The sequence below is a fragment of the Rhea pennata genome, chromosome 1 (assembly GCF_028389875.1).
Source record: "Rhea pennata isolate bPtePen1 chromosome 1, bPtePen1.pri, whole genome shotgun sequence".
Classification (NCBI taxonomy): domain Eukaryota; kingdom Metazoa; phylum Chordata; class Aves; order Rheiformes; family Rheidae; genus Rhea; species Rhea pennata.
The window spans coordinates 67582895-67609871 of NC_084663.1; the positions used below are offsets into that span (position 1 = coordinate 67582895).

At 37.6% G+C, this 26977-nt stretch overlaps 1 protein-coding gene across 5 annotated transcripts in view; it reads left to right on the forward strand.

Annotated features, from left to right (window-relative positions):
* Positions 1 to 26977, forward strand: part of ERC1 (ELKS/RAB6-interacting/CAST family member 1) — a 302330-nt gene that overhangs the window by 187193 nt on the left and 88160 nt on the right. For all 5 annotated transcript variants that reach the window (XR_009960212.1, XM_062590517.1, XM_062590533.1 and 2 more), the window contains one exon: positions 10885 to 11045. Coding sequence is in view for 4 of the 5 variants with exons in the window: in XM_062590517.1 (XP_062446501.1) it covers positions 10885 to 11045 (161 nt within the window). In the remaining variant the exon portion in view is untranslated. The remainder of the gene's footprint in view (positions 1 to 10884; positions 11046 to 26977) is intronic.

Genomic DNA, 26977 nt, shown 5'->3' on the forward strand with positions numbered 1-26977 from the left:
TTGAAGGTGCAGAATCCTAGCAACCTAAAAACCAAAGGTACGAAGACTTAAGAAAGTTACTCACCAAGTTCAGAAACATACACTTCATCTCTAAAATAGCTGTTGTATGCTACAGATAACCAGAAGATCCTGCTTTGTCTCTGAAGGAACGATAATCTACCAGGCATGTTCATGTCTTTGACACTAACTCCATCTTTATTGTGAACGAAACAGAACTTCTCCATGTGCACAGTCTGCCACAGTCCTCTAATGCTGTAAACAGTTGACCTTGGCCGAAATGGTGTTGGAAATCTGGCACCAATTCTGGGATGGAGCTGTATTTTTTTTACTCGTGTATTTCGAGCAGTATTTTACAGTTGTACTCCAATGAGTTTTGTCTCTGTGGCTGGGAGAAACAGAATGTATATGCTGTTGACAGCATCAGCTGAAAAATGTGATAGAAAAATCTTCTTCGTTGCACAATATTCTGCTGTTTTTATTTCCCAGTTTCTTTAGATAGGATCTTCAACTAAGTAATTCCAACTTTCAAAAAAATAGTTTTTCGCTTGTCTGCGAAGGACCTTAGGTCAACATTAATTAACAGCAACCACATGGAACAAGTGAAGTAGCTTTATGTGGAGATATATATAGTGTAGGGAGGAAGACTCTCTTTAGGCACTGAACATCTGTTTACTTTGGGATATTTTTATGGTGCCTACAGTTGCAGAATAAAAATGAAGGTAAAGGATCTTAATGCTTTTTCTATCTGCCTCACAAGTGTTAGTAGTGGTCATGTTGTCATGACTGAGAACCAATTAACCATGAACCCTTCTTCTGTCTACCTATACACATATGAATACTCCTGATGTAATTCAATACTGGTATTGAATTACAGGGGCTTGATGGAGAGCCAAAGCTCCTACCTGTATTAGAGGGGCAGAGCCATTCTGCTTTTTACCATTCTACTGCCAGTGTGGCCGAGCTTTCAACAGTTCTTTTAGCTGAGGGCTTTCCTTACCTTGCAGACTAGAAATTGCATTTTAATTTTATTAAAAAATAAAACTTTTTTTTATTATTGATTACTTATTTCTCCATTTTTCTCTGATATTTTTAGCTCTCAAGAAGCTGTACTTAATGACTTTCTCAATATTTCTAAAAATTTAAAAGTTGTCCCTTATTTCAGAATAGCCAACTATTTAGCTGTGTCTTGGATGTAGTCTTCAAGAGTACATAAAGCTACCCTACTGCTTTAACAAAAATGGGACTATGATGAAACCATAATTCATTTCCTTCTTATTTTGTGTAAAGGTTTATTAACTTGTGATTTAAGCAAACCATCTGGTCCTGCTGGCAATCCAAGTTATGTCAGACTCAGTGCTTTCTGCCTGTAATATGTTACTTGGGGCAGTTAAATTACATACTTAAGTCCCAACTCTGGCCCATGCTTTTCCCATGTCTTAACATCTGTTCTGGGAAAAATTTCTGAGACCGAAACAAGTTTTCATGGAGTCAGAATCCTCATCTTTGTCTTTCTTATCATGTCTATTTTTTTCTCTTTTCTCTGTCTGTTCTTGCAGTGTAATCAGTCCAACTCAGTAAAAGCTAATGCAGAAATCCGTAGGCTTTTATCATTTCGGTAAGGTATACAATGAAATGAAAAACTGCTTAAAAACTTACGATTTAAAAATAGTAGGAGAGAGTCTTCTGAGAGAATGAGTGGTACTTTATAAGGATTTTTACTTTTTTTTTTTTTTTTTTTTTTTTTTTTTTTTTGCCTTTGTAGAATTCTTATTTCTGACTTGTAATTTCGAGACCTTTTGTTTTGGTAGCGTTTGTTGTTTTGGTCAAAGTATACATTTCTAGTACATTTTGCATCGTGTATACTGTGATGCCAATATATGGTTTACACAAGGAAGGTCTATGCTCAAAATAATCAATAATTTTAAATATACAGGTTAGCCTGGTGAGATGGTTTTGAAAATAGGATCTCTTGTGATTGACTTATACAATGCTAGTGGAAAGAGACCTGTAATGTTGTACTTGTGTCTTTACTCTGTAAAATTCCATCTTTTTGTAGTCTTCCTGGAATTTGTAAGACACACAGTGAATATAAACAGCTATCACATAACTGATCGTGTCTGTATTTAGGAAAGAAATTGATTTTCTTTCCTTAAACCGACAACAAAAAAAAGTCTATTTTTAGGCTTGTAAATTAACATGAACTTGGAAATTCTGTATATATCACTGCATCTGAAGAACTGTATCTGCAGTAGAAGAGTATATATGATTCTTAGTGTAATATTCGAGTTGCTTTGCCATGCCCTTTCAGACTTTTAATTATAGACTGATGTACAGTCTTGTTTTGCTTGACCAGAAAATTATTCAAATTCTTGATCAAAGGGGAAAAAAATGAGGAAAGAAGACTAAAATCTACCTTGGGCCACCTGGACAATTGAAACTGCAGCTTGATCAGTAAGGAAATAAATAACTGAGAGAAATGCAATCTCTTCTGCAAAGAGGGATTTGTTAATCTACAGGTGGGGAAAAGTCCTATCATCTAACATTAACATAGAACACAGTTTTGTATGGTGTACTGGTCAAAGTCTGAATATCGACTATCCTTAATAAATATTATTTGAACTAGTTTACATATACATTTGAACTATGGATGCATTCATGTCCTGTCACTTGAGACTGGAAAATTTTCCTTTGCAGTCTGTGTGGGAAGCATGTATTTAGCTTTTTGCTCTACCCTTCTGGCCCATAGCATACAAAAGTGGATTGCCTGGGTCACTGAGTTATTCTCAGCTACTCTGATGAGATAGAGTCTTCTGCCACTGTAAATGTTTTTCAAGGGCATAGCATTTTTCTCCCTGTGTTGCTATATTGATGACTTTGTTCATGTCCACTTTATATTTGCATAGTTGTAGTGAATTGCGTTGTGTTTCTTGCATACACGATGTCTTTGTTGCTTGGATGAGGGCCATGTGTACAAAATTACTCTGCTTCTCTGACAGGGCATGAACATAAAATTAAGCTCCGCAACTGTGTTCCTGAGAGGGCTATGAAGACCCTTTTAAATTTGCTATGAAGTAGAAAAGTTCTCTTCAGATGATTCTTCATCACTGAAGAAGAATTTTACACTGGGAAACAAAAGGAATATGCTACCACGTTGCAATTTGAACACACTGTGAAGCATATGGGGCTCCTGAGGCTGCTTTAGTTAGCCTGGCTGGCTGGATTGACCTTGGGTATAGCACCGTTTAGGTTGCTGCCTTCAAGAGACAACCACATCAGTTGAAGTGACCTTCTCCCTGGCATAAAGTATCCACCCAGTCTCAGAAATCTTTAGTAGTGTTTTAATCCTCATCTCATACAAGGTGGAATTTTGATCTTGCCTATAACAGCAGAACTATAACAGAGTCGTAGGGTCTGCAACCTCGTTCATATTTTGCAAATCCATCGTCTTTTTTCAGATTTACTCTTTATCATTAAGAATTTCTTGGAGCTGAACCAAGCTCTTTGGAAGTCTTTGGCTTCACGTCACCCAGTATCCAGAACAGCTGAACAGAAGTACCACATACTTAGAGATAATGTGGTATTTGTATGTCAACTCAACTGTCTGTTTTCTGATCATGATGGTTGCATAAGAGGAACTTAAGTCAGAGTATGTAGAAGCAGGGAGATTGCAAGGTGAGAAAGTCTTCTGAAAAAGGCTTGTTTTTTTGTGTTAGATGGTTTCTTTTATGTCTTGACAGGCTGCTGTTAACATGGTATTTAAAGCCTCCTGTTCTACTGCCTTGGCTATCCACCTTGTTTTCATGATAGCAATGCACTGGCCTTTCTAAGGAGATGAGATACTATGCATGAAATTTATCTCATGTTGATGGTTGCCTTTTCAGTTACAGAGGGATAGTGTAGTGGTTATCACAACTGCTTTACATGCTGAAGGTCCTGGGTTCAAGCCCCAGTGGAACCAGCACCAGGGAGTCTTTGGGAGGTTGGACTAGATGACCTCCAGAGGTCCCTTCCAACCTTACTAATTCTGTGATACAGCAGTAACCCCTATCCTGGGTTACTGATCTCCAGTGCTCACGGTCATGTTTCACGTAGTTTGTTCAACTCTAGTCTCTCAGGAACCCTTTCCTCTAATGGAAATTTTCTTCAACTTCATGTTCTTCCTTAAAGACAGCCTGTTACCTGGTCAGGCCTCTTAGGCCCAAAAACCCATGAAAAAATAGTATTCTCTTAAATTCCTTGCAAATCCATCCTGCTTAGAATGCATACAAGACCTTTCAGCCCTGTTTATAGGGAGCTGAGTCATGGATAAGTGATGACGAACAGCTTGTCCTTAACATGCTACATAAACAGTCAGGGAGGTCCTTGGTCTTCCCTGCGTGGCCAGGGATCAGCCAAATTCAGGATTTAGGTGATAGCTAGCAATACTTCTTCCGTGATTATACCTTTATCAGCTTCATCCAACTTTCTGGCAGGCAGTATGAGCTTCCGGATCTTCTGGGGTTAGGAAGAACCCAGTGTTTTTGTCCATGTTCTAAGAATTCCCGTAGGTTTCATCTGAGCTTAGATGAGTTAAGAACAATACATTTCATACCATGCATGCTGAATATTTCTCTTCTCTGTAAACTCTTCCTCTCCTTCAGGGAAAACTATTCTACAGGATATCTTGAAAAAAATCTCCAGTACATTTTTCCATATGTATTAGGGTTTTTATTTGATACACTCAACCAATGTCTGTCTGTCGTCTGTGCCTAGTGTCTCTGCTCACTTGTCAATCAGCATCCTCTATTTTTTTGTATGTTCAAAACTTTCTTAGCAGTTAAAGCATATCCTCCTGTTAACATCCTGTTTCTGAATTGGATAGGAACTGCCAGGTCCTGATCAGTGGTATGAAGTCCAACAAGTGGCCTGTTACTAGCATTGTCCTCAGCAGCTGATGATGGAGTATGATGAGACACAGTGCACCTCCACAGTGTTGCAGATAACACCAGACTGGAGGGAATGGCCAAAATCCTGGAAAGCAGAACTGCTATTCAGAGGCAGAGTTGTTATGGACTAGAGCACGTGACATACAAGGAGAGGCAGAGAGAACAGGGTATGTTCAAGCCCAAGAGGAGGAGGCTCAGAACAACTGTACTGTGGTCTTCCAGTACCTAATGAGAGAAGACAGAGACAGATTCTTCTCAGAGGTGTTCGGTGAAAGGACAAGAGACAACAGGCACAAACTGCAACCTGGAAAGCTCTAATTAGACATTAAGGGGAGAAAAAATCACAGTGAGAGAAGTCAGGTATTGGAGCAGATGCTCAGCAAGACAGGGGAGTCTCTGTTCTTGGAGATACACCAAAAGTCAACTGTGCAAGGCTCTGAGCAACCTACTCTGAGTTAATCTTGCTTTGAGCAGAGGATTGGACCAAATGACCTGCAGAGATCCCTCCAACCTAAATTACTCCATTATTCTTTTTTCATTCTGCTGATTCTGATGAATTCTCTGTTTAAGTCACCCATTTCTTTCTAGCTTTCTCCTTTATTCCAGAAGGGGACTTTCTTGGTGGACATTGCTGTGCTAGGAGTGTGGGGAGAATTATTGTCCTTGTGACTGGTCTCCCTTAGATACTTTTCTTTAAGAATACAGTACCTCTTTAGACAGATGAGTATACTTTCTAAGGGACTATCAAAGTTCCTTCTCTGTTGAATTAGCCTTCTGGTTTCTTTCCTAAACCTCACATTTCTGGGATTAGACCTATTATTTATATCACTGATGTCAGAAAAATCATTTTTCCTACCTTTGCAAATATAAATTCTTCTAGAATTCTGGCAATTTGTTAGTGCATATTACTGGAAGTCTAAGGGTTCTACTATTTTTATGCTGTGATTGCCAGAAGGAGCAGTGGCTACATCCCCACCTGGAGTCCCGTGACTGATGTTAGGACTGAGTAATACCTCATTTCTGTATACCTGCTGTACGGCTGTTTGAAGCTTCATCCATAACTTCCTCAAAAACTCTTCTACCTCTGAGATTTTTAAGAGCTGATACAGTACTTATTGGAGTGATTTTCTCAATGTTTGAGTGAAAGACAGTGCTGTCCTTCACCAACTAATACAGTGATTGGGGTAATTGAGAGGTCTGTGGTAAGAGGTATTGAAGCAATGGAAGATGCATTCTGCCTTCTATGCTATCAGCTGACTAAGGGGAGAAGAACAAGAGTACAGTTTTTATGCCAGTGGAAACATAACTGACAGGGCACAAGCTTACCTACAGTTAAAATATACTTGTCAACAATCTGTCTCAAAAAACTCTGGTTCTTGGCAAGTAATTTTTTCTTTGTTATATAATTAGCTACTCTCAGGGTGAAGCAATCAAGGGTACATTTAAAGCTATTTTTGAATAGGAAAGTTAGATGTGTGTTGTAAGCAAGTTGCTTCTAGAGAGTATTGGTATGTTATTTCTTCCAGGACGGCTTGCTGGGGCATATAGAGACAGGTCTGCACTAAGATGATTAAGTCACTACATAAAATATTTTATCTTAAGTTTAGTTGAAATGCTCCCAAAGGAATGTCTATAATTTGATGACTCTGAAAACTGAAGTCTTTATTATAAATGCAGTCATCAGTATTTTGGTGAATTTTGTCTTTAATCAATAGCATGGCAATGGTACTTTCTAGAGAGAATGGAAGGTAATGATGGTTCAGTGAACTAAGTTGCTGGCACAGTTTAAAAGCCACTTGCATTCTATCCATCCCCGATACATGATTAGAAAAATTTTCTGTTAGCCTTCAAAAATACAGAACAAAACCCTAGAATTAAAATTACCAAATGGAACAATTAGAAAGAGATTAAGTAGCTGCAATGATCAGTACTTAAAGAATATAATCCTTTCCTGCAGAGTTAGGTCTTGCCACCTAGCACTAACAGCCTCAGCCTAGATATCTGCCAGTATCATCATTGTGTGCTGTTAACAGCCCACCGTTGTTAGGCTTCAGATCTGCATCAAGCCAGTCCTTCGGTGTTAGTATTGCAAATTTTGATTGTGACTGGGAATGGAATGACGCATGTCGAAAAACTTCCAACTTTATTGTGGAAAAGTTTGTTGCTCCAAAGATTATTTTATTTTGGCAAGTGACAGACTGACACAAATTACTTTGATTGTTGCAGTTGGCTGGAGACATGTTTAGTTGTGGTTGTTTTTTGTTATAAGCAGAGGGTTTTGTAGTTGACATGCCCCCTTTTCCTCAATTAAAAGGAAAATGTTTATATAGATCATTCTGATCCATCCAACAGAAGTAAAAGCTGATACACTAGTATGCCTTTGCTTCCCCTGCATGTTGCTGTTTTTCTTTTTATAGAAATTCTCATCTGTTTTCTTACTAGTTGTGTTTTTGCCTGTCAGTAGTGATGCAGTTTTTCTTTATATTCTTTCCTGACATATTTCTCTATTTCATTCTATGGAATTTTCTCTTTATTTGCAAAATTGACAGAGTTTTTGATCTGGTTTTGTCTACAAAATAACTATTATTAGTCCAGAAAAGTTTGATTGTTTTAAGTATGCTAGCCAGTTTGGACTATGTTTCACAGAAATTCTCCTTCACAGAATCACAGAATGGTTGAGGTTGGAAGGGACCTCTGGAGATCAGCTAGTCCAAATCCCCTGCTCAAGCAGAGTCACCTAGAGCGTGTTGCCCAGGACCCTCTCCAGAGAGATTTTGAATATCTCCAAGGAAGAGACTCCTCAACCTCTCTGAGCAACCTGTTCATAGTGAAGAAGATTTTCCTCATACACAGTCACACAGAAATTCCTGTGTTTCAGTTTGTGCCCATTGCCTCTGATCCTATCGCTGGGCACCACTGAGAAGAGATTGGCCCCATCTTCTCTGCACCCTCCCTTCAGATATTTACACACCTTGATAAGATTCTCCATCAGTCTTCTCTTCTCCAAGCTGAACAGACCCAGCTCTCTTAGCCTTTCCTCATATGTGAGATGCTTCAGTCCCTTCATCATGTTAGTGACCCTCTGTTGGACTCACTCTAGTAGCTCCATCTTTCTCTTGTATTGGGGAGCCCAGAACTGGCACAGCACTTCAGGTGTGGCCTCAGCAGCACTGAGTAGAGGGGAAGGATTACCTCCCTCCACCTGCTGGAAGTGCTCTTCCTAGTGCATCCCAGGACCATTGGCCTTCTTGGCCACGGGGGCACATTGCTGGCTCATAGTCAACTTGGTGTCCACCAGGACCCCCAGGTCCTTCTCCACCACAGAGGTGCTTTCCAGCAAGTCAGCCCTCAGCCTGCACTGGTACATGGGGTTATTCCTCCCTAGGAGCAGAACCTTGCACTTGCCTTTGTTGACCTTCATGACATTCCTCTTTGCCTCTCTCTCCAGCCTGTCAAGGTGCCTCTGAATAGCAGTGCAGCCCTGTAGTGTACCAGCTACTCCTCCCAGTTTTGTATCATCAGTAAACTTGCTGAGGAGGCACTCTGTCGCTTCATCCACGTCACTGATGAATAAGTTGAATGAGACTAGACCCAGTATTGACCCCAAGGGCACAGTGCTAGCTGCAGGCCTCCAGCTAGATTCTGCGCTGCTGATCACAACCCTCAGAGCTCTGCCTTTCAGCCAGTTCTCAGTTCACCTCGCTGTCCTCTCATCTGACCTGCACTTCCTGAGCTTGGCTGTGAGGATGTTAAGGGAGACAATGTCAAAAGCCTTACTGAAGTCAAGGTAGACAACATCCACTGCTCTCACATCATCTACCCAGCCAGTCAAGCCATCATAGAAGGCTCTCAGGCTGTTAAGCAGTATTTCCACTTCATGAATTCATGCTGGCTCCTTCTCATCACCTTCTTATCCATCCATCCAGGATGAGTTACTCCATCACCTTTCCAGGGATGGAGGGGGGGCTGACTGGCCTGTAGTTTACTGGGTCCTCTTTCTTGCCATTTTTAAAGACTAGAGTGACATTGGCTTTCTTCTAGTCCTCAGGCACCCCTCCTGTTCTCCACAACCTTTCAAAGATGATGGAGAGCAGCCTAGCAATGACATCCGCCAGCTTCCTTAGCACTCATAGGTGCATCCCACTAGGGCCCATGGACTTGTGAATGTTATAATCTCTAACCCGATCTTTCTGTACCATGGGAAAGTCCTCCTTTCTCCAGACTTTCTGGTCAGCAGGGTCTGGGGTTCCTGAGGGCTGGCCTTAGCAGTAAAGACTGAAGCAAAGGCAGCATTCAGTATCTCTGCCTTCTTTGTGTCCTTCGTCATCAGGGTTCCTGCCCCATTCAGTAGCAGACTCACATTTTTCCTAATCTACCTTTCTTTAAAGAAGCCCTTCTTGCTGTCCATGACTTCTCTTGCCAAATTATTAATAACAGTTAGAGTTCTGACCAATTTCACATGATTACTGGAGGAACTATTAGCTGTACGCTTTGAATAATTTTTGATAACTACATTTTTAAAAATTTTCTTAGTTTGTTGGATATGGGAAGAATTCCTGTCAGCTGCATTTGAGTGGAAGTACATATGCGTTCTGCAGTAAGCACTACACAATGTCTATGCTACATTTTATAATCATAATAATTCTGAGTTCCAATATTTCTTGCTCTATCACTGTTTGAGGATAAAAAACAATTTTGTCATCTGTGTTTGTCCTGAGCTAATGACTCTACCTTTAGGAGTATGAAATTTATTAGAGCAAATAGTGATATGTTCCATACCTGGCATCTTCCAGCACCTGTATAGTGAATGACATACCCACTCTCTTTGTAAAAACATATTTAGTATAACTTGAGCTTAATATAATTATTGTGCTCTATTCTGACAGTGAATTACTAAAAGTTCAAGTTTATTTATATAAATAAGTCTATTTTAGGCAGGGATGTAAATGCAATGCAGTGTTATAATGTCATACTAAATTTATACCAGTATTTGACTAACTTCAGTAATAACTTCTGAGTTTCTCTCATTTAAGAACATTTGATTTGATTTGATAAAAAGAGAAAATCTATATGGAACAAGTTCATGAAAGTAGACTGTGTGATAATTAACATTATTATAAGATTATTGAAAGAATATCCAGAGGTATTTTTATGCTAGATAGAGCTATACTTGCATGTTTATTGTGTTTTTAGCATATTAATTAAAGTGATAAATTCTAACCAACACAGAACTCACTACCACTGCAGAATAAAATATGACTAGGTACATCTGTGTGATAACTGTGCTAGAATTTACAATTATGTCAATTCTGAACTTTCCCATTTGGTAACTGTCTAAGGTATGAGCATTGTTCTTTCATACCTGTCTTTCATCAGCCACTCTTTGAACATCTTTTATGTTGCTAAATCACGAAGTGTAGCAATAAGCATTTTTCGACAGATATTTTGAGGGAAGTTGACTATTTACATCTTTCTGGAGACTCAGTCCTATCCCTGTTTCAGAAGGCACTTGTAACTTTGTTTTCAAAGCTCATATGCAGTTTTTTAGAGATTATTTACAGATAAGATTTTTTATACTTTTGGTATATCACAATACATGTTATAGATGTATTCCATTTAGTACCTACTGATCTAGTTTTAAGATACATAGACATCCATTTATCCTTGTGGTACATTTTCTAAAACAGAAATGATCTAGGAGTTGAAGGTTTGTAATGTGATGTTATAATAGTTTCTAGTGACAAGATCAGATTCATTATTTCACAGACTATATTATTTTTTTCGTTCATATGTAGTTGTACTTTACACAGCACTAGATGGTTCTTCTAGTCTACAAAAGCATCATGCAGTGCACTAGCATTGATAACCTTTGGACACCATTTTAGTTGTGGCATTTACTAAGTTCCTATTGATCATCTTATACTATTTCTCTCTGTTGCCTACCCCAAAAATGTTTTAGGTGGAAGAGCTGATGATGGCCATGGAAAAGGTTAAGCAGGAACTGGAGTCAATGAAAGCAAAACTGTCCTCCACGCAGCAGTCGTTGGCTGAGAAGGAAACCCATTTGACCAACCTACGAGCAGAGAGAAGGAAACATTTGGAAGAGGTTCTAGAGATGAAGTGAGTGTTTCCTTCCATTATTTATAGCTATGTTTTCTTGATATCTCTGAGACAATCACTGTATGAATATTTCTCTGTAGATATGCAGTTATCTGTGTAATCAGTCAAGCCTTCAGAAGTGACCTCTGACCAGGGACTGTGTACATTGCTTTCATTGCATTCATTACTTTCATTGGTTTCAAAAACATTTCTTCCTTACAGTCATCCATTTGCTTGTAGTAGACATGTATTTCTTACACAGTAGCATCTTAAAAGATTCTAAATAATTATGGGCATCTCATTATTTTGTGTGTTTTATGAATGTACTATCTTATCTGGAGTAATCTACAGTCTACTTTAAGGCAAGGCACAAGTGACTGTAACAAATGATAAAAGCAAGGGGGGGAAAGATGAGCATAATGCCAGATAAGTGTAATCGCTGAAATCAGACTGCAGATGTCTGCTTGGTCTGTTAAGGTATTTTTAAAACTCTTGTGAATGATTCACTGGAACTGAGTGTGAACTTCTCTACCAGACTTCTCTTGTCATCTTTGTATAAGGAGAGCTAAATAAAACCAAGCTTTGAGGAGGTGGGGAAAAGTGAGGAATTAGACTTCTAAGGTTTAAATACTTCCTGATTTCTGACTGTGCATTGTAGATAAATAGTTATCCTTAGTTTAGGGAGATATGAATCCATTTAGTGCAATGATTTATAGTGCTGCCAGCAGTTCATTAGAAACACTTTCAGTTGTTTAGCCAGCCCTAAAGAGAAGGAACATTTTTATTGGCAGGGCCAGCAGTAGTTCCTCCACTGTGGTTTTGTGAGCCATTATTTATTTATTTAACTTTTCTACATTACCTCTTTCCTTTTTTTTTCTTAATGAAAGGGTAGAAAAACAGCTGTTACAAAATGGAAAGAGAGGTGGCTTAGGTCTTGAAACTCTAACTTAGAAGTGCTGTGTAAAGTGGGCCAAGCCTCCTCAGCTTCATATTCAGCTACTACAGTCTGATCTAGACCTGGCATAAAGACTTTGGAAGACTGTAGTACTTAAAAACCACACTTTTTATTTTTAATAAAAGTTTTTATTGAGCTATAAATTTGACTGCCTTGAGAGTTGGTATACTGGGGGATGGGAGGAATAGCTCTTAAGGTGATGTGGGACTTCAGAGGAACTGGAGATATATCCATATCCAATCACTTGGCAGCCCTTTCTTCAGCCAGACTGCTCTGCCAAACCTTTCCGTTAAAATGTACACATATTGTACAGTATATCCTGAAATGTATTTGGAGTTGTGTAGCTCTAGAGCTTTTATACAACTACTCACGTATTTTAAATGATGACCTCTCTTAGTTTACTAAGTCACTGTTGGAAAGTTATTGTACTGAAAATTTAGTATCAGGCACTACATAAACTGGTAGATCCATTGTACCTCAGAAGGAAGAAGAACACTGGAGAGAACAGTAATGCTGTCAGCACATGGACAGAAAGATGGAAAAAACATTAAATTTGTGTAGTTAACTAGCTGAACATGTTTTAGACATAGATGGTCTGTCTTAAAATTCTATAAAGCTGCTAAAGGCATCCAAACTTCAAAAACTCACCCTGACCCTGAAGCTCTGTTGCAGAAAGAACTCTACTGATTACTCCCAGGCAGTTAAATATCTTAATATGCAGAACCCCAGTATATTCTTTGCTACTCTACCATCCTAATCCATGCTTTTTGAAAAGCACTCTTCTCTGCTATTGTGTACTTTTTCAGAGATTTCTATGTTGTTAAAATGTTTTCTACTATTTCAACTCAAAAAAGACAATAATTGAATGAGCAGTCAATTTTGTGAAACAATTCAGCTGTTTTTGGTATCCCTATCTGAAAGCAATTGTTGTAGTACGGCTATTGTTCAAAGATTCAGTAAAGTAATCTTGCCCATCATATTTTAGGGCATCTTTCACTGGGAAAAGCTTAAGGTAATCAGAAGCAGCAATGGTTAAATTCTATAACTGAAAGAGATGCAGGTTTAAGAACATGACACTACAGTCAGATAACGGGGTGGAGGGAAGTGAAGGAAGCATACAAGAAAAATAGCTTAGGAGATGCTGCTTTGAGAGATTCTATGCATGGATGGACACAGTTTTAAGTTAGCAAGAGGACTCCAGAAAGCTAGTTCTTTGTGTAATAGGAAGTTGTTAGATACTAGTTAGTGATAATATATATGTAAAATATTGCTGCTTGGAGTAGAACTTCCGCTTACTGCTGACTCTGTAACCCTGCGAAAGTCATTTAACACTCTTTAGGGAATCCTATGTCACTAGAAAGAATACCAGAAATGTGAACTATTCCAAGGAATGTATTTCAGTACTTAAAATTATACTATGTATTTTAAACCCCTGTTTCTTTAAATCTAACATTTTTATTTTCTTAAACAAAAGACACTTTTGTTGTAAATAATTATGAGAAAGGGAGATAATGTTCTCTATGTTTATATTACCAAATGTGATTTTCTGTAGGAAAAAAAATAGTGAACTGCAAGGATTTTTGTTTTGTTTTGTTTCCTTTAAGAAGTTCTAATGTTTCCATCATTCACAGCAAACCTTTTAAATTAGGCAGGAATAAAGTACTGTCTATAGAGAAATCTCTGTTCTTTGTCCCATAAAAACCTGCTTAGGCTGAGCTGAGTTATAAACTGTTGAAAATCACCAGTTTTCCTTTCCCTTTTTTTCCTCCTGGTGTTGTCAGCAAATTTTGGCAGTGTGTGAAAATAACTGAACACAAACATTCTAATCTAGGGCCGAGTTCAGGCAATTGCCAAATCTGTAGCAGCGGACACTGCACTTACAGAGAAGGGGAACAGACACTGTGTCTGCTTGTAGAGAAGGGATTTTTTTTTCTTTTCTTTTTTTTGGCGGGGGCGCTAGGCAGGCCCTTTGGTTATGGTCAGAAGGACCACAAGATTCTCCCTAGTCATCTGCTGCAGGGTTGAAAAGTCCAAGTGGGAGCATTTTTCAATCTGTTCTTGCAGGCTGGAAAGCTGTCTAACATGCCATTCACCTTTTCTGAACTGGTTGCCATTGCTGCTAGCTCTGTAAGTGATGCAGACTTGTGTAGTGCAGTGAGCATTTCTGAGTTGAATTCTTGGTCCAAGTGGTCCAAGAGAAACTGATTAATTGGCATAGAGTTTATTTACCAGAAAAGTAATTTTGGTTGATCTGAAATGGTGTGTGAAGTCATTTCAGATGCAGCAGTTTCTCCAAATGAAAATATTTCATGTTATGTGCATCCATGATGAACAGAACCACCACCACCAGCAGCAAAATACTATCAATGTCCATCTGGAAATACCTTGTCAGTTGATCAGAAAATGTATTCATGAAAATTAAAGAAATTTTTGAGTCATTACAGAAATAGTGTTTTATGTGCATGATTTAGCAACCTTTCTCCAGAGGACTAGAGTGATTCCTAGCTGCAAAAGAAGTATGCATATGTTCTACAAAGATAAACAATTGTCTCTCTAGTTTGATGTCTGCTCACACTTGTCTTCTGTGCTGTGAAGTAATGATATCTTAACCTTAACATCTACAGGGTATAGTGTCCCACACCCAGCAAAAACACTTCATCATATTGAACTGGGTTGTAAGTTATACGGGCCATTTGGTATCAGGTCATCAGGCAATCGCAGCAGTGGTACCAACACACCTCCTGTAATTACTTTGTGTGGTTTTAAATAACCTAAATTCCCACAGGGGGCACTTCGTGTCTACACAATTTACTGCTTGGGGCAAAGCCAAACAAGTGCATCTGCATCAGTCCCTTTCCCACCTATATATAGTGTCACCCTGTTAAATTTTGACATTTTTAAACTGTAAAAAGTTCAGTTGCAATAACCTGAAATGTGAAAAGTTACCCCTTTCCAAATACTGGAAAATACAGAAAATAAGATTAAGTCATTAGAAATAAACTGATCTTGTAAGTGCTGTTAATCTCAAAATGAATCATACAAAGTCTAACAGAAAAGCTGAAACACCGTGTGTTTATATTATTTGTCTTCTAGGAATAATTGTCATTGAAAGGCCAAAAAATGTATTTTGCATTTTTTAACTCCACAGTTGTCCTTGCTGTAATGAACATCAGGCTTTCCATAAATGTACATATTTCTTACCTTCAAATTTGGTCAGTTCTCTATTATTTAATTCAGCTGAAAGTTTGAGAGAAAACATCATGTCTTTCATGTGTTACCTCTTTTGGCAAATACAGGTTGAAGTCTGTTATCCTTTCTGTTCTCCAGCACTGTCAAAGAGCCTAAGATATTCAGTATAGAGACAACGTTAGAGACAATCTACCACTTTGTTTTCAGTGAAATTGACACTAAAATATCTTGAATCATGGGACCACACAGAAAATTTAATCTATTTATGGGAAGCAGTACAAAACTCTTTGGTTGTATGATTCTCTTAAGTCAAAGAATTATTAAATTTGGATCTCAAAATTTCACAGACAGAGCAAACTGCAAAGCAAAATAGTGGACCCTTTCGTGAAGCCTGTGTAAATCAGGTGCCCCATAGGAGCACACACAGAAAGAGATTGTTGTGGGTCACTGTGTTTCTTTAACTACCAGAAAGTTATGCGTATGTTTTGTAAGTGGTTTATTTTTACTCTTCGCCTTCCTTAAACTTTTTCGTCTGTGGATTCCTCGCATACTGAAATCTTGGCGCGATATGTCCCAGTCCCATTCTGTCTTATGATAAAACCTCCATCTCCCATTTTATCTTGAACTCTGTGGTCCTCAAGTACAGCTTTGCAGAGAGAAAGCACTGTACTATCTTAATGAGCCATGACAGGCCTGGAAGCAGGACCAACTGCTGAAAAGTGCACCAGGTGGTGTTAAAGGGGTTTGTTCCACTCAGGAATTGCTGAGACTATTAATGTTGTTGGGAGGAGCTGGGAAAAGGAGGTGCAGTCATTAACTTCCTGAGAGTATAGTTACACTGTGCTCTTGTTTCCCTGCCTTTCCACTGGAGATATTTTCTTCTTCTGGATATGTTTTCTGGGGACTGGGTTTAGTGTAAGTGATCCCGTCAGTAGTTCTTGGAATGTAATTTCTAGACAGTGCAATGAAATTAGACCTCTTTCAAGTCAGAATGTGCAAAAACATAGCATATAACCTCAGTGTTAAGAATGCACAGTTCGGTCATATTTTTCTTTTCTATTAATAGATTACAACATTCTTACAGAAATTACCATGAAAAATCTCATCAGTAGAAGAGCTTTCATATACATACACAGAGCACTAAACTACATAATTTTTTTAGGCTTACACAGACCTAACACCGGTGAATGAATACCCCTCTTGTCTTTTCTCGCTTTGCTAATGAATTAGTGCGAGCGAACTTAGGGCAGGTGCAGCACAAGGTAATTTCCTGGAACTCATTAGTGCCCCATGCTCTTTGCTGCCCAAAGGGCGTTGCTTTAGGGAAAGTTGGTCTTTGCCATAACCTGCGTATTGTGCAGATCATCTCACCTAGAGAAGAGCAAGAATAGTGCTTTTTTCTAGAGATAATTATTCAAGTTATCTAATGTTAGATTGGTGAAGGAAAGGAGAGACAGTTTTATTCTGATTAACGTATAAAATAGATTGCTTGTTAGATAGCTCTGAGAGAGCCGGTAATGCTACTTTCTCCTTTTCATTTCTGCATTCTTTTTCCAGTACAAAACTCTGTTATTTTACTATGTTCTCACATGCACTTTCTGTAATTAAATACATTCAGTAGTTCTGTTAGAAGGAAAGGTTTATTTGTTCAAGAGAATCTGTAATTTTTCTTGGGAATATGAATCCTCCGCTCCAATTATTTCTGGAACAAGACTGCTAAAAGCGGACTTCTAGGTCTTCAGCGTGACATTTTTATTGTCTCTGCATGTACACATTCACAACAACCATAAATATGCCTATGATTTTTGTTTTTAGATGAAAATATGCAAAAATATTTTGGCTCAATATTGGTAGTAATAGTGCATTTTCCTATGCTAGCTGTTCCAGTTGCATCAGTTATTCCTGTAGCCATACTTAATCCAGTTATAAGATTCTAGGTCTTCCAGGGGTGTTACTGAGCTAAACCAAATCAGGTACTTTTTACTTTTTGCTAAAGTCAAAAGAATCTTGAGTTCCTTAGGGTGCTTTTTTCTCTTTTATAAATGTGCACTGTAAATAGTGGTGCATATAAATCAACTCCATGAGCACTGCATATTTCATTAAATACAGCCAAGTTGTGGGTTAATAGAAGTTCCAAGTGAAAATATTATGGTATCTCATTGCGTATATTGTAAATTTAATGTAGTGTGAACAATAGTAGCTTTGAGCCATTGTAAATCCCATCCGGACATCGTCAACATAGTTCAAAATACAACAAGAGAAATCTCAGAGGTTAGGTGGGCTCATAGGGCCACTGTGCATATGTAAGTCATTCTTTTGGGTTTTTTAAATAGCAGTGTTGTTTTGTGGGATGTAAATGAGGCAGAGCCTAACTTCATACAATATTCTGGAGTTTCCTTTTCCAAGAGGAGTAGAGTTAATTTGCTTTAATTAAGAAATAACCTCCAAACCAAGTAATTGGCTCTCTACAGTTGTGGAGGACAAACTAACAACAAGTGGGAGTTACATAAGAAAAACTGGATAAAAGATTCACAATGCTACAATATTTGGCCTTATTCTGTATGGGAATTCTCAGTATATCTTTTTGTTTTTCTCCTTTCCCAAAAGAAACTTTCAAGTCCTTTAGACAAAATAAAAAACATCATCTGCAAGGCTATACAACTGCTGATAAAGCTTGGAAAGTGTTTTATTTCTATCTGTAGTGAAAGGTTTTGGTAGGTGGCTAGTTTGTCTGGTGGTGTCTTATGTGCAGTGCAAGCGCATACAAATACAGGAGCTAACAACATGAAAATTGACCAGAACTGTTTATTTAGAAATCTTAAGAGTATGCACTAAGCGTCCTTGAAGTGTCTTTTCTTAAGGTTTACTTTACTTTTTACTGTTTATTTTAGTATTACTGCTTTTGAGTCACTTCTCCCCCAATCCAATGTGTAGCGTTATAGTTTATGCAGATTACAGGATAGAGAGAGCTATCTTTTGTAGTAGTCACTGGTACATATAGGATTGTGGAGAAGACTGAAACACGATTTGACATGTCATCTTTGATAGATTTAAATAGGTATGGCTATAGCTATCTGTAAATAAATAATTCCTTTTCAGTCCACTAGCACTTCACAGCTTTATTCTCTTTAAAATTGATGTTAGGAAAGCATTACAGTTTGATTTAAACAAAACTGATACAAATTTTTGAGACATCCTGTTTCCACTATGTAATCAAGGAATCGAGTTTTATACATGAGGTTAAACTAAATGATCAAACGAGTATCCACTATTTAATCTAGTTTGATCATTTAGTTTAACATCATGTATAAGCTTTAAAGCCAATGATACTCTTCCCAGTCCCTCTTCTTTTATTTCATTCTTTTTTAAGTTGCCTAACTGTGAAAAGATGACTGGTCCATGTACCTTTGAGCAGCCAAGTATTTCATCAGCCTACTTTCAGTTCCTAGAAAGCTGTTTGAGTAAATAATCAAAAATACTATTTGTAAGTGCTCAGAAAATAGTTAAGTGTTAAGAAACAGGTAACCTGAATTTGTTGAGACTACATTTGTTGAGACATTACAAATAAACTATGTGATCCCATATTCCAAGTAATAGTTGTGGTAAAGCAGTAGATATGATATGTTTTGATCTCAAGAGGATTCACGTCATTGTCTTACAGAACTGTCTCATCATCAAACTAGGGATTATATTCCTGTATGAACTACTATAAAGTGAATAAGTGGGTATTTAGAAAAGAATAGTTAGCAGTTGATTGTCAAAATGGAAAACTGTATTACATGGTTTCCTTAGAGGTCTCTTGCAAGTCTACTGTTGAAAATTTCTATTTACAGTGTGGCTAATGAGCCAAAGGATATGCATTACCAGAGAATATCAAGGTGGGTATTCATACACTTTGAAGAACAAGATGAGAATTCAAACTTATCTTAGTAAAGTGAAAAGAGAGTCTGATGAGCCTGTACAATACTGTTCTCTGGAGGCTTTTATAAACAAATTACATCTACATACCAGGAAGAGCTTAGATATAGTTGGACATGCTAGAGAGAGCTTAGATATAGGAGACGATGAAATTGAGGATAGAGGGTGTTATCTTGCAGTTCTTGTGATTCTTTAGCAGGGATTGTGTACTTCCCTGAATTAATGTCTGTAAGAACAAAAAAAAGTATCTTGAAAAAATATATATATTATACATGTGTGCTTATTTTATGTATTATTTCTTGAGCTTGGTTCTCTCTTTAACACAGACTTTGGCTTGTAGATTCATTTTCCAAAGAGAAATTTCACTCATATCTGTCCCATTTTGTGTATTCTTTATGCTGATACTTGGAGAAAGCCTTTACAGCCTCAACTAGCCACATTTTCTTTGAAACAACATTATTAATGCAACTAGTAATAATATTTTGCTGTTGAATTGTTTTAATTTAAGGATCTTCAATATCAAAGTCTTCCATTTTATAAAAACAGAGAAATATTATCATTGATCTACAAATGAGTAAACTGAAACCAAAAACAGTGATTTGTTCACCCATGGTACAGAATTTCAGATTAAAATCTTAAGTTAGTGGGTTTGTGGGGAGTCTATATTAAGAGACAAATGCATAATAGAAAATACTGTGCAAGTAAGAGTCATACATCTTCATTTTTTTTCTTCTGACTTGTTCCTATACAGACACTTTCTACATCTTCATCTTTCTCTGTACTAAACGTCTATACATAAAATTGCATATGCTTATCTTACCATTTCAGTGCTGTATTTGGAGAGAGGCAGTGTGTTCTCTTTTGCTAAGCTGATTTCTGATTTGTCTTGCTTGCTAGATTGTCATTGTCAGTGAGGGCTTTGGTTTGGAGTTTGAAAAATTAGATAAATTTAGCAAGATGTTAATTTGAAACAAAAAAAATCCATTTTTGTCATGCCTTGAAAAATGTAGAGCTGACTTTTGACTACAATTTCGTGGGTTTTGTGACAAATGAGGCATGAAACAAATTGGCATACCTGCAATGTCCAAAGTACAGTGGTACAGTGTGCTTTCCAATTCCCAGCCCTCAAGATTTCGGGAAAGGTCGCAAATTAAACAAAGTCAAGATTAATTAAGTTTACAATCAAAATACAATCGTTAAGGCTTTCTTTCACTACAAAGAGGCAGTTGTGAGAGAGGCACTGGAGCAAGTTCTTTTGTGCAGTAAGGGAAAATCAACAGCAAGGTGTCAAACAGAAAAATGAAACCATCCAGGTGAAGCTGTCTTTGAAGCCAAAAGAAACCAGCACTTACACAGAAATGCAAGTAAACTGTTGGAGAATGAAAAGAGTGTCTGGTGCTGAGCTGCAGAATGTGTCAGCATTATATTTGGCCTAAACAGAAGGAGCCTGTGGACTGCAGTCAGTGTTAATCGAGTAGCTAGGTAGTCGTACACAGCCACTTCAAGCAACCTCCCACCAAGGCTTCACTCCAGTAGTCTCAGCTGCTGTAACTTTTGCCTCCTTAACAACACGAAGTGTGGGAGTTGCACTTACTCCACGTGCAAAGTTGAGAAGTGTAGTCAGTGATGCCTAGAAAGACCCTAGCTTCTAGGGTCTTAGAATCCTTCTAAGATTAAGATTATTTCTAGGAGACGAATGCAATGTAATTTCTTTCATACCTCTGTTTAAGAAGCATTTTACAGTCAGACTTTTACTGAATATGTGTACCATAGATGCAGTTTGGGGCAGGGGAGTACTCATTCTGAGATTCTACGAATTTTCTTTTCAATAGTCTTTTTATTAAGTGCCAGGTTTGCAAGAAAATTACAAAATAGAATCAGGTTGTCATATAATTTGGACACAGAGACATCTTTTATTTTCTGTAGATAATACAGCACACACAGTATTGCCAGTTGTCATACAAGAACTTGATTTGGAGAGCACAGCTGTACTCAACTGTTGGCAGTGAGCCACCGACATTTTTAAAAAACTCTACTGCTTAGCAATTTTTGGTGCCCTTTCTTCTTATTCTCCTTCTTAATACCCAACCCATTCTACACCTCAGATTTTTTCTCTCTTGTGAAGCATGTGCCATCACAGTTAGAAGACAGCAGTAGATAAAATACTTCAAGTTCAGCCTAATTGTGTAAAATTCTTACCTAATTCTGTTCACCGGAAAGTTTCACTTACTTACACAATTCTGCTGTCTCTCTGCGCTAAGTCAATTTCTGTAGCACAAAAAAAAGAGTAATTTTTTTTTTACTTGTTTAACAGACTGGTTAAGTAGGTGTTCAGATTACAAAATTGTCCTTTTTTTTGGGGGGGAGGGGGTGGCACTAGGGGTGGACCCATGGATTGGTCTTGCCCGGCCGGAGCTACGTGAGAAGCTGGCTTTGTGGGTTGAGAACGTAGGGAAAGCCCCATTAAAGCCATTTCAGAAGGGACCTACAGGTCCCAGATACTAGTGCTACTAGTAAAATCAATAATGTACTTATTATATAATTATGTTCCTCCTACTTGCAATCAAAAAATTTGACCTCACCATTGGAGATCTTAGTATCTAACAACAAATGATAGCATTTTTCAAGTGGTGTCAACTATTAATGGAATCTGTTTCAGATCTGCCCTACTTTTGTGTGATCATTTCAACTCTAAAAGTGTTAGAGCTTTTAAAAATATTAACTGAAGAAACAACAAAAACAATCACGTTCCTCTTTTGCAATTCATGAACTGCATTTGCACATTTTTCTAGTTTATGTTGTGTGTTTTGCTTTGAGGTAAAAATTAGGAGAGTCTAATGGAACTATTTCATTACCAGCGTCTCAGTTCTTCCAGCTGAACCCAAGGGTAGTCTACTGTGACACGAAAATACATGCCTACACCTTTAGTGAGCAAGATGAGTTTGCCAGCCCAAATGGGGCATGATAACTTCTCTCCTCATGACCATAAAATAGTTCTAGGAATAGAGTATTTTTTTATTAATTATGTGGCCTTTTATAATTTTCAGTTATGCATTCAATTCTGCTTATACTTCACATTATATAGCACTTTCCATCTGAGAATCTTAAAGCCTTTGGAAACACTGTATTAATTCTCAGAATACCCCTCTGAAAAAATAGGTATTATTTATAAATAAGGAAAACTCAACACAGAAAAATTAAATGACTTATGAAAAATCATTTGGGTTGCTTGTGGTGGAGTGGTTTCCAGACTGCATTCAAGACACCAAACTACCGAAAGGTGATTTGCACTTCAATAATAGATTTCATTTGCAAGGAAGTAAGATTTATTTTGCCACAAATCCAGTTTATATTCTACTGCAAATGCATAAAGAGCAATACTGAAGTATTTTTAAAGAGCAATATTAAAATTAGTTTTCTTGTTCTTGATAAAAAAAATTGTTCTGACAGAGACCAAGAGGTACATATTTAGGTTATTCCCCATCTTTTCTATTCCTCAAGTCTTCACTTTCTCTTCTTTCTTTGGTTGGCCTTCAAAACACAAGGATTCAATTGTCTGAGCGCAGGAGTCTATTGCCATTTCAGATGCACTGGGATACCCCACTGGACCTCTAGATGCCACTTCAGAAAGGCATGGATCTTCCATGTATTCAGTGTCACATGGCTGGTCTCTTGAATGTTTCACTTATCCTAGGACAGCTCATATGGCATTCGATACCTTCTTTTAGGTAACTGAATCCCAAAATGTGCACCAGGAACACTTGAATCATCCCCATAAACATCAGTTAGAGAGACTAGACTGCGCTCTCATCAGACAGCTTCTCAGTAATAACAGAGGTCATCTTGGAGTGCCAGTAGATGCACTGACTTCCCAAATTTGACATAATCATATTCAATGCTGCAGGATCTCAGAGTTTCAGCTGAACTTCCTTCATCTCTTTTGGTATCTCTAAAGAGGTAGGTTCTCAGTTAGGGTCTTCCATTTGTTATTCAGAAACATAGTGCTCATGGAAAGCAGTTGTTGTTCTCGTAGCAATTCAGATCATATAATTTCCTAAAAGCTTTGGAGTGATTGTTTCCAAAACACTTGTAGTCAAGCCACTTCTATACCATAGGTTAACCATAATCACTGAGATTAAATGAGTCTTTTAATCGAGTTTTTTGCCATGGAGTTGTGGAAGAGTAATTTGTTTCTGAAACATTGCTTGTAACTGACTAACTTTCACCTCGCACTTTGAGGATGATTCGACAATATATTTGATAACTCTTTCAATGATTTAACTAAATATTACCTTTTTAAATATTATTTTATTATATGCAATTTAAGTCTATTATTTTGGGCAAAGAACATTAGACCCTGATTTCATCATAATAACTTTACATACTTGCTAGATATTCTTGTTCTGTCTTCTTTTCAAAATTAAAATTCAACATTAACAAGATTTTTGTTGTTTATGACAGTGTATCCATGTACTTCACAGAATTATAACATTAAAAATGTTAAATAAATTAAATTATAACATTAAAAACTATTTCATAGTTAGAAAAAACTTGTCTTTGTTTCAACAATTGGCCAAGGAAACTAGAGCTCAGTCCCAGACTACCATTAAGGATATCACAAAGCTTGATAACTACAGAAGAACTCATTCAAAATTAATGTTTTCTTAAACATGATTACGGTAACAATCAAAAAGACAAAAAACAAAGAGAAATCTTTCTCTTCCTAATGCAAGGCTGACTGTTCCACTATTCTAGAAGAATGTTGTAATCCTGGAAATCTTTGTTAGTGCTATGGAAGACTTTTAAATATAAAGAGCAAAATTTTGAATTTTATCAAATGATATGTAGAAGGCCAGTTTTAGGAATGAAGATGTGCCCTAAGCACATTGCATTAGCAAATACCTTGAGTGTTAGGATTTATGCTCTTCTAACAACTATACAAGTTATGATTATATAGTTAAAATCAAAAACTTACAGTGATTTATTCTAGAAGTCAGGAATATGTGGCTAATGATTGAAAAAAATCCAAATTCAAAGAGAGGGGCACAATTTCCTTATCAAAGATACAGGGACAGAATGGTGTTCATATTCTTTAATTAAGACTAGTATCTCCAGAAGTGCTGGAATTCATTTTTGTATTTTAAAGCTTCCTTTTCCATATCGTGTTCATCAACCTCTCCTGAATTCAGGAAACTAGTTTCAGTTAGACCCTTAGATAAACAGGAAATAGTATTGTTCATATCTAATACTTACATGATACCGGGCAAGATGCTGACTGACTCTTCTCCTTTATTATCTTGTTTCTCACATCATGATTTCGTGTACATGTTGAAAAAGTACAGAAGTATCACAGGTAAGACTTCTGAAGTTAAAAAGCAGCCTGATCTGCAGGAGGATAACTAAGCCGTGTTGTTATACTAAGTTATGCCCTGCTCTTACCTGTATTCAGAGCTGTCAGATAGAGCTGACCTAGCACATCTCTGCTCAGCTGTATCAAATGCTGCATGTCTATCAATCGGTAAAGATATGGCCTGGTCCCTGGCCAAACTTAATTCTATTTTTTTCTGGGAAGTAGACTTTGGTTTTACAAATACATTATTATTTTGTTACTGCTCTTTGAACTAGTTCCTTATTGTCCTTTCTTATTTTTCGTAAATAAGATGTTCCAGAATGCCATGATTGACATACAATTTGACCATAGCCAAATCAGTTAACAGTTTCTGAGCTGAAGATAATACTACCATGTCTCATATGAATTCTGTGAAAATTTTCTTTAAGTCTTTATTGTATGTAGAAGTCTTCGAGGTGCCCTAGTATTATAATACTGTTTCTTTATTAATGCCTTCTGTATTAGGTCAAGGAAAATAAAATCATACAGAGAATCTTTTTAAAAATAAAATCCCTCTCTCTCAAAGTTTTAGAGTTTGCCATGCTCTCCCCACATAGTTGTTCAGGCCTTGTTGAAGTATATGAAAATAAATAGAACTATTCTTCTTGATGTTATGATTCAGTAAAACCTCCTTTTAGACGCATTTTAAATTTTACGTATGATTTCTCACCACACCTTACTGTGTCAGTGAAGCTGTGCTCTCCGGTATACAGGCAAAGACTAAAAGTGCATTCTGGGGCACATCAGGAATTGTGTGCAGGGTGAGGAGCAGTTTGAGTTGGTCCCACTGCTGACCCATCTGGTCCTTTTCCCCGCTTGTCATTCCTCCCTTAAACAGAACTAGTTCAGATCATTAACCTAGCGAAAAAGTGTCCACATTTTTGTAACATCAGCTTTCTGCTGGTATAGTGCACTGAAATGGCAATCCATGGTCAGATAAGCCCCAGACAACACGAGGCAAATTTGGAAACTTATGTCTTTTGGCCTAGGGAAAGAAAAGACTGCGAGCGTAAGCTGTTAGATTGGCTTGAACTGCAACTTCACTTGCAAAACACGAAAGCCCTTGCTTTGAGTAAACACCTTCTGGTCTTCATTCATAGCTCATACAATGATTTTGTGTAATGAGACCTTAAAGTTTAATAATCTTCCTATTCTTATAATCCCTTCCTCTAGTGCTTTCTCCTCTTCACGAGCAGGTCCTTTTGCCTTACCTAATGGGCCTGGTGCCATTGGCTAGCTGTCTCCCATAGCAATACTATGATGGAAATAAAATGTTGTTTTCTGTTCTGGATCTGAGTTGCAACAATTCAGTCCCTCAGACATCCTGCAGCTGTCAGTCATTCCTCGTTCTGAGTTGAGTGACTTGATGAAACTAGGTGATTGGAGTGAGAGGGTTAAATAGTGTCCATCTGTTCCGAATTTACTGCTGTGTCAGTGGAGGCAGAAAGGCCAGGAATTAGTGAGTGGCTTAGTCTTTTCTCGCTGTTGGCAGCTGACAGGAACACTGATGAGGTGATAATGAACTAAAAAGTCTGCCCTGTTGGCTAGGTGGGAAAGGGACCCAGACAGTGGGCAAGTCTCACCTCAGATCCTGCCAAGATTTGCACTTTTTAATGGAAGCCATCTAAAGCAAAATTAACAGGTATACTTTCCTGGATGATTTTCCGTAATGTAACTTATCAAAAGCGGATACTAAAGAAATATATATCATGTTACTTGCAGTATGGCAGCTCTGTAGGGTTCAGGCACCAGACAGGCCAATCAAATAGAAGCAATGGTGGAATAGGGGCTGGAATGCTTTATCAAATGAAAAATAAGACATAGTTTCTTTTACAGTACCACATAAGGTTCTGCTGAAGAGAACTCTTCCATTTTATTTTTGACCAAGTGGCATGTACTAGCATTTCTTAATATTTAATCTCTAAAGTATTTAAATCAGGATTTGTAAATACATCTTAAAGGCATCATTTTGTGTTTTCCCTCATTACTTTAGGTGCTACAAAGTGTTACTATTTCTACTTCTTCTTTAAACCTCTATCACCCATCAGAGTATATTCCAGCAGCCTCATGATACTTCAGTTTTGATGCAAGTCCAGCTGATATTAAGCATGAGCATTCATAACATGTATTCACTAGCATGGTATGAATAAACTAGTATATCAGGTTGTAAGAAGCACTGTAAGCCAGTGGGATAGCTGAGGAATAGCATGTATACACCCAATGGACTTCTAAAGTTAACATGTGGTGTTCTTCTCAACTTCCTTGTTGCTGACAGACTTAATAAAGACTCAAGATTTTACTGGTCCTTAATTTGTAAGGAGTCCACAGAAAATATGAGTATGAAATCTCATAGTATGCTACATCAGGATTTGTGTATGTCTTAGAAAACAATGCTACGAGTTTTGCAAGCTGGCACAGAAACTGTTTATTCCATAGTCAGAGTGTTTGGAAGGCAAATACATTCTTTGAGGGTAAACCTCTTTGACCTGTATACAGAAGATT